At 44.8% G+C, this 13,982-nt stretch overlaps 1 protein-coding gene across 2 annotated transcripts in view; it reads left to right on the forward strand.

Annotated features, from left to right (window-relative positions):
- Positions 1 to 11,092: 11,092 nt before the first annotated feature.
- Positions 11,093 to 13,982, forward strand: part of CERS6 (ceramide synthase 6) — an 82,178-nt gene continuing 79,288 nt past the window's right edge. The window contains exon 1 of one of the 2 annotated variants that reach the window (XM_083712468.1): positions 11,093 to 11,608. In XM_083712468.1, the coding sequence (XP_083568594.1) occupies positions 11,439 to 11,608 (170 nt within the window). In that variant the 5' untranslated portion in view covers positions 11,093 to 11,438. The remainder of the gene's footprint in view (positions 11,609 to 13,982) is intronic. The other variant, XM_083712467.1, reaches the window with a different exon arrangement.

Consider the following 13,982-nt stretch of genomic DNA (forward strand, 5'->3'; position numbering starts at 1 on the left):
AGATGGAGGAGCAGGTGGATATTACTGTTGCCGTAGAACAGGAACAGGGAAACTTTGGGCATCCAGATGTTGTTGAGCAACAGTGCCCACCATCCCTGCTTGCTGGGGCTGATAGTTGTAGTTCTGTAACATCTGGAAGGCCACGGGTTCCCCGCGCCTGCCATATAAGGAGCAGTGAGTGCTGCTGCAGATCTGGTAGGTGGCGCTGGAGGCCTAAGTGCACCAGAGAAAGCACGAATAGAAACGATAGGTTTGAGCTGCACAAGGACAGGAAACGCAGTGAACTCTGGGAAATGGAGCAGATAGAGAGAGATCTGTTGTGGAGGATCCCAGGGATGTTCAGTGCACTTGTCTCCTAGTGAAAGTTGGAAGGTGCAGGTCCCCAGTGGATGCAGCGGGGAGGAAAGAAATCCATTTTGGTATAGTGGTTAGGTGCCAGACTAGGACCTGGGAGACCAAGGTTCAAATTTCCACTCACCTATGAAGCTCATTTGTTCTTTATTTATTATTTAAACTTGGCTACTGCTTTTTCTACATAAATGTGCCCCAACAAACAACAGAAGAGAAATACTAAACAGGAATACATATCAAAACATTATTATACTAAGCAGTCTAGTACCAGTTCATTGCAATTATAATGGTATAAGATTGTGGATATGTGCATGCAACACACATTTTGTAAACACATTACAAAATAATCAACAATATTTTAATATGCTCAGTATCCTAATGCTCGATTTGCATATTTGCTAACTTTTGTTTTGAATTTATATCTTGATACTTTTTTTAAATAAAAGACAACATTCCTGCCCTCTCAGTATTCAGGTTACCATAAAGTTCTATTGCAATCCATGAAGTCAATGATAATATGCAAAAGGAAGTCTTATTTCACATTCTGAAACACAAAACTGAAGAGAATGTGTGGGGCAGAAATTCAAAGTCAGTGTTTTACTTTTTACCTCAGGACTCTTCTCTTGTTTCGTTCATCAGCAGCCCTAGACTGAGCCAAGCTCATGAATAAACCCATCTCATTATTCAAATTGATGACTACATATCAGGCGTCTCGGGCTCTGTTTCTGCTTTAATAAATGAAGGCAAGAGGTTTCAGACACGGCTTTGTGTTGCGGTAGAATAGACGCAGCAGTACTTTTTCAGGTGTGCCCCAACACAGGAAAATAGGGAATGAGCAGCACAAGTAGACTTTGCTGTAACTTGTATGAGTGACTGCTTCTGGGCTGAAAAGGGGTTAGTTTAACCTCTGGTTTGCTAGTAAAACTGAATTACAGTACTGTGTCATGAAATGATGCATGTCTAAAAAGTGCGTCACCGACATGAAAAGTTTGGAAAGCTCTGATGTTAATAATAACAATAATTATATTTTTAATATTTATACCCCTTGGTTGCCCTAGCCACTCTTATCACCAGAATATTTGGCCCCTAGTCACAGCTTGCAAAGAGAGACTCAGAACCATAAGGGTAAAAGTTGCCATCCCACTTAAGTGTGCCAAGGCCACAACTCCAATTGGAAAAGCTGGGTAATACTGCAATTTGGGTAAGCCCAAACTGGCTGGATTGCATGTATGTGTTTACTCTTTGCAATAAGGTACACATGAAATGCAAATAACTTAATTCAAGCGGAACAGAGCTAAATGTACTGTTTGAGCGCTAGCATACAGATTCAAACGTCATGTTTGCTCAAGGAATCACTGCAGTTATAAAGTTGCTCAGGGCTTTCCTCCCTGCATAGGCTAAACTCGTGGAGGAGGAAATGGGACCTCAGAGCTGCTGGCCCTGCTCCCAGGGTCAAGATGACGTGTGCAAAGAGGTGATTGTGTACAGGTGTCACCCTAATCCTTTGCAGACATCATCTGTCTGTCTGTGCGGAAGCTGCAGGGAAGACGAGTGGGAATGGCAGTGGGTGCCGTCCTCGCTAGAACTCCATTCCGGCACCTCTCAGGTGGGTGCCATTGCCATTCTAAGAGAACGAGAGAGGTGTTTGTGGTGGGTTCCGGCACCTCTTTTACTAGGAAAACAGCACCTCTCCTGTCCCACTTCTGAGTTTAGCTTACAGGTAGATGGAGCTCCAAAATGGGTCAGAAGTTTCTCTGCAATCAGAAAATATGTGGCTTAATTTATTCTTGCAGTGCACCTTTTTCACCTTGGGGAAACGGCCTCCACTTTGTAAGCAATGGATGAGTTGATGTTTCTAAGAGATCTCTTTAAAAATGCATGGCTTAAACAGTCCCTGCTTAATGTTATGCCTCTGTGCAGTGCCTCTTTGATTATTAATATCTGTCTATTCCATAGCAGGCAATTATTTCTGGAAGCAGCGGGTAGGCAACATCTGCTATGTGTAGAAAATGAAAAGTCTATGACACAGCCATACCCAGGCCATTCTGCACCAAAGGGTTGATTGAAAAGGTAGTTTATATGTTGTAGCCTTATAGCAGAGAACATGTGGCCCTCCAGATGTGGTTGGATCACAGTTCCCATCATCCTTGACCACTGGCCATCCTAGCTGGGGCTGATGAGAGCTGGAATTGGAGTCCAAGAATGTAAGGAAGGGCACAGGTTTTCCCCCTCCTGCCTTATAGGATCGTATGTATTTGCTTCTACTTTAAATGGCTTCAACAGAGCTTTCATGTCTCTGTGCTAAGCATACTTTATTCCAGGAGCAAAGTACCAAGTGCAAATTACGTATTCATCTTTCGCACTCCCTGGGACAGATCTTTTGTGTTTTGGCATGTTTCTGTGATAGAAGTAAATTCACTTGGTGTTGACGATTCGGTGCCGTTACCTGTCAATCAATCTTACCGGAATTTATGGCGCCGGTTCCTGCTCACGTCATGTTAATAGGAAACATCGGCTCCACTGAATTCGACAGGAAGTAAGGCTCAGACCCATAACAGCATCATATGCAACTCTAGAAATGATAATTGGCCGACCACAGTGGCCTCCTGTGGCAGGATACCGAATTTGCTTGGAGTATGCTACTTCTAACATAAGCTAGTAAAGTGCCCAGGCTTAAGTTATGGCAGCTACACAATTCATACGGCAAATGTGGAAAGGTTTGATGATACACATTATTTATACATGCCTCTTTAAACACTATGTGCACACATCTGAGAACCCTGATTGGGCCAGGGACTTCAGACTTGCGTGTACAGATGCTTTTAGGATACATGAATATGTATCTGTGTCAGCTGCACCTCAAGGCAGTAGGTTAGCCCAGGAGATGCATGTCAGGCTGCAAGGTTTCAGGGGTTGACCTGTGGCACCCTGTGCAATGCCAAAATTTGCACCACCACCCCGCCTCACTTGCATACAATGCTGGCCCCAAAGGCAAACTAACCACATGCTCCAAAACTTATATGACCCTGATTGGCATTTTCAGAAATTTGCTGGCCATAGTCCCTGACAAATGCAAGTTGCCTGGAGTACTCCCTGCCACTTGGCAGCCTCTTAGATTTATTACTAATTAGGGATCTGTCTTCAGCTGCCCATACTTCAGCAGCACCATCCCACACAGTCCAGTCTAAGTCATTATCAGTCTCCCAGGTGTCCCAGTTCTAGTTATCAGGACTCCAGGCACGGGACTTAATGATATTTCTGTGAGGGTCAGGCATGCAACCAGTGGCGTATATTTAGGGGAACAGTTAGGGCCAGAGGCTCCAGCTGCGAGGGCAATTGGGGGGACGGACATGAAGTGCACATGACGTCCTGACATTGCGCATGTGAGCATAGTTCCTTCCTCCCTAAGCTGAGCAGAAGCTTCCCGGCCTTTGAGAAGAAAGTGCCAGGCCTCTGACAGGACGTTGGAGCCCTCTTGCCTCCTTCCCAAATTTACTGGGAACATTTAGGGGACTAGACTTGTCCCCCTAGCCCACTGACCGCACACCACTGAATGCAACCCCTTTTAACCTGTCTGCGATGTCCTAACACAGCAAACGGGGTAACAGCCCTTTTACCTGCTAAATCCTCTTTGCCTTGCACACCTCCCAACGCCTAACACAGCAGCACCTGCTGTTCTTTTAAAGCACTTATTTCATCAGTTTGCCTTCATACTTTCTTCTGAGGAGCTCCCAGCTGTTTCCCCGTACCACAGAGTGCCATGAGCAGGACCTGTCCTAGCCCTGTCGCTGTTTTCTGCCAACCTCCCAGAATCTGCATGTATTAATAATAATAACATTTTTTATTTATACCCTGCCCTCCCCAGCCAAGGCCGGGCTCAGGAAGGCTAACAAGCAATAATAAAAACAAGTTGAATGAATACAACTTAAAAACAAGATTAAAATACAACATTAAAATATTAAAATGCAGCCTCCTCACAGGAGGAGAAAGGGAAAAGTAAATAGAAAGAGAGAGAGGGAATCAAATTGGCTCCAAGCCAAAGGCCAGGCGGAACAACTCTGTCTTACAGGCCCTGCGGAAAGAAATCAGATCCTGCAGGGCCCTGGTCTCATGAGGCAGAGCGTTCCACCAGGCCGGAGCCAGAGTTGAAAAGGCCCTGGCTCTGGTTGAAGCCAATCTAACTTCCTTAGGGCCTGGGACCACAAGGGTGTTGCTATTTATGGACCTTAAGGTCCTCCATGGGGCATACTGGGAGAGGCGGTCCCGTAGGTACAAGGGTCCTAGGCCGTGAAGGGCTTTAAAGGTCAAAACCAGCACCTTAAATCTGACCCTGTACTCCACCGTGAGCCAGTGCAGCTGGAAAAGCACTGGGTGAATATGCATGCTCCCATGGCAGAGACCCCGTGAGGAGCCTCGCTGCAGCATACTGTACCCGCTGGAGTTTCTGGGACAGCTTCAAGGGCAGCCCCATGTAGAGTGAATTACAGTAGTCAAGCCTGGAGGTGACCGTCGCATGGATCACTGTGGCCAGGTCGGGGCGGGAAAGGTAAGCTATTAGGGCCCCACCATCTCAGCCAAATCTCATGACACTGGCAGAGTTAGCCAGTTCGATACTTGAGTCAATAGTGCCCAAACACCTGTGCTGAGCCAACCAAGGAGAGATGCAGCTCAGTGTCTTGTTGAGTAGACTTCTTCCCCTACCAGGGCAAATAATAATAATAATAATAATAATAATAATTGTACCCCACCCATCTGACTGGGTTGCCTCAGCCACTCTGGGCAGCTTCCAACAAATATAAAAGCATAATAAAACATCAAACCTTAGAAACTTCCCTAAACAGGGCTGCCTTCAGATGTCTTCTAAAAATTGTATAGTCGTTTATCTGTTCGACATCTAATGGAAAGGCATGCCACAGGGTGGGTGCCACTATGGAGAAGGCTCTCTGCCTGGTTTCCTGTAATTTCACTTCTTGCAGTGTCCAGTCTGAACAATAGGAGTGGAAACACTCCTTCAAGTATACTGGGCCAAGGCTGGTTAGGGCTTTAAAGGTCAGCACCTACACTTTGAATTGTGCTCGGAAACATCCTGGGAGCCAATGTAAATCCTTTAGGACGGGTGTTATATGGTACCAGCGGCTGCTCCCAGTAACCAGTCTAGCTGACACATTCTGGATTGGTTGTAGTTTCCAAGTCAACTTCAAAGGTAGCTCCATCTACAGAGCGCATTGCAGTAGTCCTGTTGGAGACTTCAGAATCCAGACCAGAATGGAAAAATCCAGGCAGCAATATTTTTTAAAAGAAGTTTTATTGACTTTGGTTTATTTGTCAGACAAGCAAAGCAAAGTGGGTACATTCAGCAAAAATGAGAGAATGCCCCCGAACACCAGGGGCAGACAGTTTTTATCCCCTTAGGCAAAGCAAAGTTCAGCCCCTTCACCCACCGCCCTTAAACATTCCCCTTTATGCATATTCATTGAAGCTCAACCAATTAAAGAATTGATGGTGGCCCTTCGGTTCCAAGCTGCATTATCCACTAGGTGGCGCTGTAAGCTTATAATCCTCTTGACCTATTTGCAATTCCTTGTAAAACCACATTGGCCATCCGTATTCTCACCTTATTTTGTGGTGGGCTACATCTTTCCTGTTGTTCGCTCTATTCTCGGTGTGTTTACTGGAATTGGGTCAACGGCTAGAGCAGGTGTGAAGCGCTCTGACCACATTTGCTGCATTTACAAAAATGCTGTGTGCAGGCAGAGGAGAGAAATAGCTTTTAGCTTTTAGCTTGCTTCTTATAAAATGCCTTCAGTCTGGCTCTCCAAAGTGGACCCAGGTGGACCCCTGGTCCTCACTCCTTCAGTCCAAACAGGATATAACCAGCGCATGTACAGTTCTTTTGGACTCAATGGCAATAACAGCTCAGGTGGAGGGAAGTTCAGTGTTCTTATTAATTAATAGCGCAGGCAAAGCAGTGAAATAGTCTTTAAGCAAAATAGAACAGCATGAACAAGTTAAACTACTTCGCCATTCTATTACCAGGAGCTTCAGCAAACAATAACAAAAGAGATTCCAGCTGGCTAATATGCAGAGCACTCTTGCGCAGGACCACATCAAAACTTAGGAGTCAGACGCCATCTGAGAAATTTATTTGCTCTAGACCTTTGTTGGCTGGATGCTGGCTGACCTAATATCTCAGTTCTTCCCACCTGGTAAGCTAAGCCGATATACAGGGGCCAACTCCATTTATCAACTCTGCAGTGCACTATGGCCTGCCTTCATTTGACCCCCACTCAGCCTTCATTTGACCCACAAGTGGATCTTCCCACATCCTGCTGCCACTTATCCCTGGAGCCCAAACAGTAAACTAAAACCAAAATCCTTCCCAGTCTCAAAGGTGCCAATAACCAGTGAGGGGGAAATTGTAGAAGCCAATGCCTATCTCAAAATACAGGTTTCCCCTACATAGGGATAAAAATCTGTCTGTCTGTCTGTCTATCTGGGTTGGGGAGAGGGTACACAAAAATTCAGGGAAAAGATTTTTGATAAATCACAACTACAGAATAATTCCACAGACTGGATGATGCTCAGTTAGCCCAGCAGTGGGCAGACTTCTCAAGTACAAATATTTTTCCTACCAAAGGATTTTCTTTAAAGTGGTTCAACATTTACTTGCCATTGCTATGTACACCTGCTGGAAAAGAAGGTGCTGGGACTGGAATACCCCGTTTCACAGAAGACTCTGTAAGGATCAAATACAACTTTTTAAAAAAGGTGTCAAAGGGAAGGTAGTTCTCTCCCTGCCCCTTTCAGTTGTATATTTGTGCTGAGAGAGTAAGGCGACACACGAGATAATTTTACTTCAGGATATGGGCAGTAATAGAGACAAGAAAACATTACTGAGTGGAAATAAATGTATTACTGTTTCAAAATCTTTCTATATATCGGCAAGATTTCTCAGTGAAAGTAGTGGGTGATATTACGTCCTCAGTACTCAAAATAGGAGGGAAGTGGCAGTTTTATTTGAGAGCCCCTTCATCAACCCCTCCAATTTTGGTAAAGTAAGTTTCTTCTTGTAGTCTTCTAAAACTAGTAACTACCTATGGGGTCATCACAAAAGTTAGGGGCTAGCCCCCTTCCTCCCTTTCAGACCCTCCCAGGGTCCCTTTTTTCCAATGACAGCCCGAATTTACAGAAGCCACGACAGTCTCTAATTTGATCCTGGAATGGCCTGCCCCATATAGGGAAGTTTTTAAAAAAAACAAATGTTTTATTATGCTTTTATATATGTTGGAAGCTGCCCAGAGTGGTTGCTGCAGCCCAGTCAGATGTGCAGGGTATAAATAATAAAATTGTTGTTGTTATGGAATAGGATGTCCCTATTTTTACTGGAGGAAAGTTGGAACGTATGTTCTTTGCTTTGAGGCCTGAGAGTCCCTAGCAAATATCTCCCCCAAATTTTGCAGCTATCTCTAGTTTTTGCTTTTTCAACCTGGGTTTTTTGTATTTGTTCATGATTTATTAATAATGCTGTGAGTTTATTAATGCTTTATTGATAAGTTTTCATATTTCATTGTCAGGAGTGAAGTTATGGTTGCCCAATGTTCTGAAAATTTGAATCTTGAAAAGCCTTTCAAAAGATGCAGAATTTGCCAGATGACTTCTTTGCTATGTGAACATGTTTATATTAGCTGTTTGAAAACTGGCTGGATTTGCATAGGTCGCTTCGTGTGAATAAAAAAGCGAGATTTTTGTTCATATAACAAACAAAACATCCAACATTACTCTCTTCCAACAACACCCCATTCAATCACAACCTGTCACTGCTTCCTCAAACAAACTGAAAAATAATTGGCCCCGTCTTCAGCAACCCATATTTCCATCAGTTTGTCATTTTTAAAAAGTTTTTTTTTAAAAAGTTAGTTATCAGCGTTTTATCGCAAATGCCTCCTAATACACACATTTTTCTATGGTTTTGCCTTCATCTGTATTCAGAATTGGGCTGGGGGGGGGCGCACCTCGCACTGTGATGCTTTCAGGCATCTAGTTGGCCACTGTGAGAACAGGATGCTGGCCTTTTCTTAGGTTCTTAAGGTAGGAAACATAAACTTGTTGCAGAGAAGGAGAGACAAAAACAAGCATTAGGCAGCAGCTGGAGCGCATAATTATAAATGCACCAGATCTTCCACACCCAGGATGTGTCTCCCACAGAAGGAGGAACTGCAAGAGGCAGTGTTAATGGCCGCCTACAGCACAGCCTCTGCTCCTGAGAGGAATGTGTTCACGTGGGCAGCATTGCCGCTCATCTTCCCCGTCCGTGAGCAGAGAATCCGAGTGAACTGCAACATTTTGATGCGCACCCTGGCTTCTGGCAAGTTCAGCAAGACCTGGGACACTCTTGTATACTGGTTGCCACTTGGCTCCCTTCTCCCCATAGGGAGTGGGGGAGAAACTGATTTGGAACACTTGGCTCCTATCATGTTTGGCAAGAACCATGGTTCTTGAGGCACTGGGGTGGAGCAGGAGGCGGCAACTCCTGTTTTGTCTCAGGTGGTGAAATGGGATGTGCCGCCCCTGTGCACCAGTAGCTTTCAGGGGAAAGAGAGAGAAAAAAGAGGCAATGTTGCCATCCAAATATCCTCCCATGCTCGTGCTTCAGGTTCTCCCCCATGTTCTCCCAGCCTAACTCTTGTGGCAGTGGCACATCTGGAGTTCTGTGGATCCCTATAGTTCAAAAACAAGTGGCTTTTGAGAAGAGAATGGTGCCCTGAGTGTGCACTGTTAAAGTCTTTGTATACACTGAAATGGAATAAAAGTCACCAAGTTATTATTTTCCTTTGGGAGAGTTGTGAAAACCCAACTTGGATGGGCATTTCTTATATTGAGAAGGAAAAGATGGCGGTCCATGGGATTTTGTGGAAATTGATCATGTCAAAAAGTGCACATTCCTGGGGAAATCTGGAGTTCTGAAGCAGCAATGCAGGGTGTGGGAAGAGAAAAGTAGAAATTATTACCCCTGGAGTGGGACCATGACGTAGTAGAACTCATACACTCGTACTAGGAAGGCTCTTTAGGGAGGACAGTGTTTCAAATCACTTTCATGTTCCCTTCCTCAGGGCTCCCGGCGGTGGCCTAAGGAGGACTTTCTTTCTTTCTTTCTTGATCAGAATATTTATACACCACTATTCATAAAATATATCACAGCCTGCCTAACCTACCTTGTGGGGTTGTTGAGAGGATAAAATTGGGAGGCCAGAACTACTGAGCTCCTCAGCTGGAAAAGTTGTGCACATAAACATAGTAAGGAGAAGATCTGTCTTCTGTTCCATGGGTGTGCTTGTTTCTTCTCTCTTCCCCCTCATTATTACGTTTTCCCTTTTGTTTTTCTGCTTTACGGATGATAAGTCTGAGACCAGGAATTAATCTTGGGAGGGGGCAGAATACCCACCTGTCATCTTCCTCCATCTGGTTCTATCTAGCGGATTCAGAATGAAATGTTTCAACAACACTTGTTTTAATAATAATAATCATAATCATAATAATAATTTATTTAGACCCTGCTCATCTGGCTGGGTTTCCCCAGCCACTCTGGGCAGCTCCCAACAGAATATTAAAAACACAATAAAATATGAAACATTAAACATTAAATTACTGTTTTAAATTACTGGGGTTCCCAACTTTTTTGCCCTGCAGGGCTCCTGCACTTGTACTACGTAGCAATAACAAAATAAAATAATCTGTCACTGAGGATCCCAACACACACCCACACACCCTACATCCCAAATAAACTTCTCACAATCCTTAGGGTTTGAAAAAAATATCTTTTAGTTAAAATCTGACTGCTGGCACTAGTAAACTTGTTGCCTCAGGGTCAAGCAATGTGAATCTTTGCTTGTGTAGATTATTTAAAACCATTTATAAACCACTCAGTACTTTTAAAGAGTACACTGTGTACAGTGTAAAAGATAATATCAATAAAACAAAAGTACAATGCAAAACCAGTAAAACAGAAGCATAGAAGCATGTTAAAACCAATAAAAGTGGGATTTCAGGGAATTCAAACAAATAAGCACAGGGTCCAAAGGCGGAATCTGGCTCTAGCAGATTCAGAATAAAATGTCTCAGGAACACTTGCTTTAAATTGCTTTCTTTTGACCCCAAGTGCTCAGAAAAATCTGTCAAAATCTTCAGTCATTTGCAAACTAGGAAGCTAAAGAAAAAATTAACAACAGGGAGTACCTTTCGTGCTATTATCGAGTATATCTAAACCAGAACAAATTTTCTTGGATTTGCTGAGAACCTTTCAGCACTTCCTTCTCGAATTCCTCTTTTTCCCGTTACAAATAGGTAGCCGTGTTGGTCTGCCATAGTCAAAACTGAAGAAGTGGGTGTATCTGAAGAAGTGTGCATGCACACGAAAGCTCATACCAAGAACTGACTTAGTTGGTCTTTAAGGTGCTACTGGAAGGAATTTTTTTTGTTTTTCCTCTTTTTCCCGATGCAGTTTTTCTGTGCGCACTCAGTAAGCATACCCACATACTTCCCCCAACAACGATAAGATAGATAGAGATGTGTATGGAGAGAGAGAGAGAGAGAGAGAGAGAGAGAAGCCAAGCACCAAATTGCTGCCTTTAAACCAGGCGCCAAGCAGACCCAACAGCGACAGGCAGGACTCGGGCGCCGTCGGGCGCGCGAGGGTTTTTTGCGCGAATCCCGCTGCCTGACGCCCCTGCAAGCCAATCAGAGGGCGCGTCCCTGAAGCACCTTGTGACAGGCAGAGGCGGCCCTCCCTCCCTCCTTCCCTCTCCTCTCCCCGAGCGAGAGAAGCTGCGAGGCTGGGCGGGCCCAGCTCGGCCGCTGCTCAGGGCGGTGTTTCGAGAGCGGCGTCGACGGTCGCGGTTTGTCGCCGCCCCAGGGTTCAGGAGCCTATTTAAGCCGGCCACGCGCGCGCACACGAGCACAGGCGCGCGCGCGCGACGCAGGCAGCTGCTGAGCATCCTTAGCAGCAGCAGCAGCATCGGGCAGCCAGGGAGCCGGTGGGGGAGCAGCAGCAGCAGCAGCAGCAGCAGCAGCCCGAGCCAGACAAAGCAAAGATGGCAGGGATCCTCGCTTGGTTCTGGAACGAGAGGTTCTGGCTGCCGCACAATGTCACCTGGGCGGATCTGAAGAGCACCGAGGAAGCCACCTTCCCTCAAGTGGAGGACCTCTACCTGGCCTTCCCCCTGGCCTTCTGCATCTTCATGATCCGCCTGGTTTTCGAAAGGTGAGGCTGGGATCTGGGATCTGGATGCTTCTCTCTCTCCCTCTCATCTCTCTCCAGCCCCACAAGCCCCCCCCCCCCAGGGAAAGGGCTGCCCTCTTCTACTTCTTCCCATAGGCAAACAAGCTCCCAACTCGCTCGTGTGGGGCTTGTTTTATTTGGGGTCTCTCCGCCTCTGGAGATGTTGGCTCTGGGGGTGGTGAGGGGGCTTTGCAGTTCGTAGGCAGACAGCCTCATGAGTGGGGTGTACGGATCAAACTTCTCTGAAGAATAAGAGGTGGGTGTGTGGGTCGCCAGCATTGGTCCAATGTTAGCAGCATGGGTCCAATGCTGCCACACTGACTTAAAAAAACACACACCAAAACCATGCCCACTCAAAAGGCAAGGAGGCATTTTATTTTGATTAGAGAGGCTTTTTGAGCTAAGCTTTAGATCACCTTCCTGGTCACTCCTTCCCCCAGATGCTACCAATGCAGATGGTTTTGTGGTGGGCAATGTGCCTGTGTGATGGCATTCAAGGCAAAAATTCATTGATAAATGACCAGCAGGCTTGCTAGTATCGGATTGGGGGGGGGGGGGACGACGACTATGTGCTTGACCCTGCTGAAAAATCCAGTATTGTTGCTGTTTTTGAAAATGAGAACACCACATTGATGGTTCCACCAACTTCCTTGAAATAGGCTAATCGCCTCATTTCTAAAATGAGGAAAGCAGGGTTCAGGCAAGTCTGCCTGGAGCCCAGGCCTCAGACCTGTAAACTGCTGTCTAATAGCACAGCTGTGAGGAGGTAAGCTGTTAGGAGGTAAAATGCTCCGCACATACCCAGAGGTACACATACCTTTTACCTCATGTTCCGGATCTCATGTATGGCATTTTGAACACCTCATGGGTTTATGAGTCCTTGGTCGAAATAATTCTGACAACACTATTCCGTGTGGAACACCTGACTGGAAAAAAACCCATTTCTTAAAAAGGTCACTTGTATACTGGTGACATAGCTTGTAGGTTTTTAAGTAAAAGTGAATCAGTGTCATAAAACAGTAAAATGCTGTACACTTCATGAATACAATCTGATTATTAATTAAGCTAGGAATCTATCGGTTTTCAGTCCTTTGTTATACCTCCAAAATTATTTGCTCCAGGGAAAAGCCTGATGGTTAAGTTGACAGTCTTTCCTTTATGCTTTCCCTGTTGTTCCGTTGAAGAGCTGTTTCCCTTCATGATAAACACAGGACAACAACACAACAGAAAATAATCCTTTTTGGAAATGCAGAATAATAACTGCTGTGATAGTTAACTGAGAACACCTCTTAAATTTTAAGGTTGGTGTTTATAATGAGCTACATAGAATATATCACTTTTCTGAAATAGTAACCCAAACTTGATCATACACTAAATGTCAGTTAATACAATGTGTGAAGATATTGTGTGGTAAAAATGTCTAGTTTTCCTGGAGGGTCATTTTGAGTACTTCTGCCCTAGCCTTTTCTCCCAAGATGGACAACATTTGTTTACTTGTTTTGTCTCCTGGATTCTAAGGAATATGCTTTCCACACTCAGAATATGCTTTCCACACTGTTTTACATTCCTGCATTTTCCCTGTTGTCCTGCTTTTTTAAAAAGTTTTTTTTTAAAGTGCTGTTTTGTAGTGATTTTTAGACCTAACAAAATAACAGCTCAAATCTTTCAAATATGACATAGTGCTATTGTTTCTCCTGGTGTAGTGGAGGGCTTGGTGATGTGCCCCTCCCTTTTCTACATTACCTACCTGTCTGTAATTAACTTAATTGTCTCTATCGCTCCATCCTCTGCTGTGGAGTTCTTTAAACTCCTTCTGCGTTTCACCTGTGTGGTAAAGGTGATCTTCTATATGGAATGGAGGCAGGGTAGGGGGAAACAGACCTTATCCACTTCTCTTTTTCATTAACACATTATGGGATGGATTGATGCGTGCACGCAAGTCTTGAGAATTTTTAAAAAGAAGGACATACAGAGCAAAAGTTATTGACTGTTGCCTAGGCTGCAGGACTGTCTTAGCAATGGTAGCCTCAGCAACACAAGCTCTGACTTTCCTCCCTTGGTGTTGCTGGGTAAGTCTGCCCATTACACCCATGGTAGGAGTGCATGATGGTGATGCTGCTGCCCATTTCATATTGCCTCTTTTCCTTCCAAGTGTTCTCAGTCTCCATTGCAAGAGACTGGTCCATTTGGATAGGTGAAAATGGAGCTTCCTATCAGTTCAAGAGAGGGGTGCAACTGTTGCTCCCCTCTGCTTGTTGCTGCAGGTGCTTTTTTCCTTGTCATCTCATCTCTTTTATGGGGTGAGCTGCAGCTATGACTGTCCTTCTCAACACTCTTTATCATCAATTGTCCTAAA

This window comes from Podarcis gaigeae (assembly GCF_964106915.1).
Source record: "Podarcis gaigeae genome assembly, chromosome: 1".
Classification (NCBI taxonomy): domain Eukaryota; kingdom Metazoa; phylum Chordata; class Lepidosauria; order Squamata; family Lacertidae; genus Podarcis; species Podarcis gaigeae.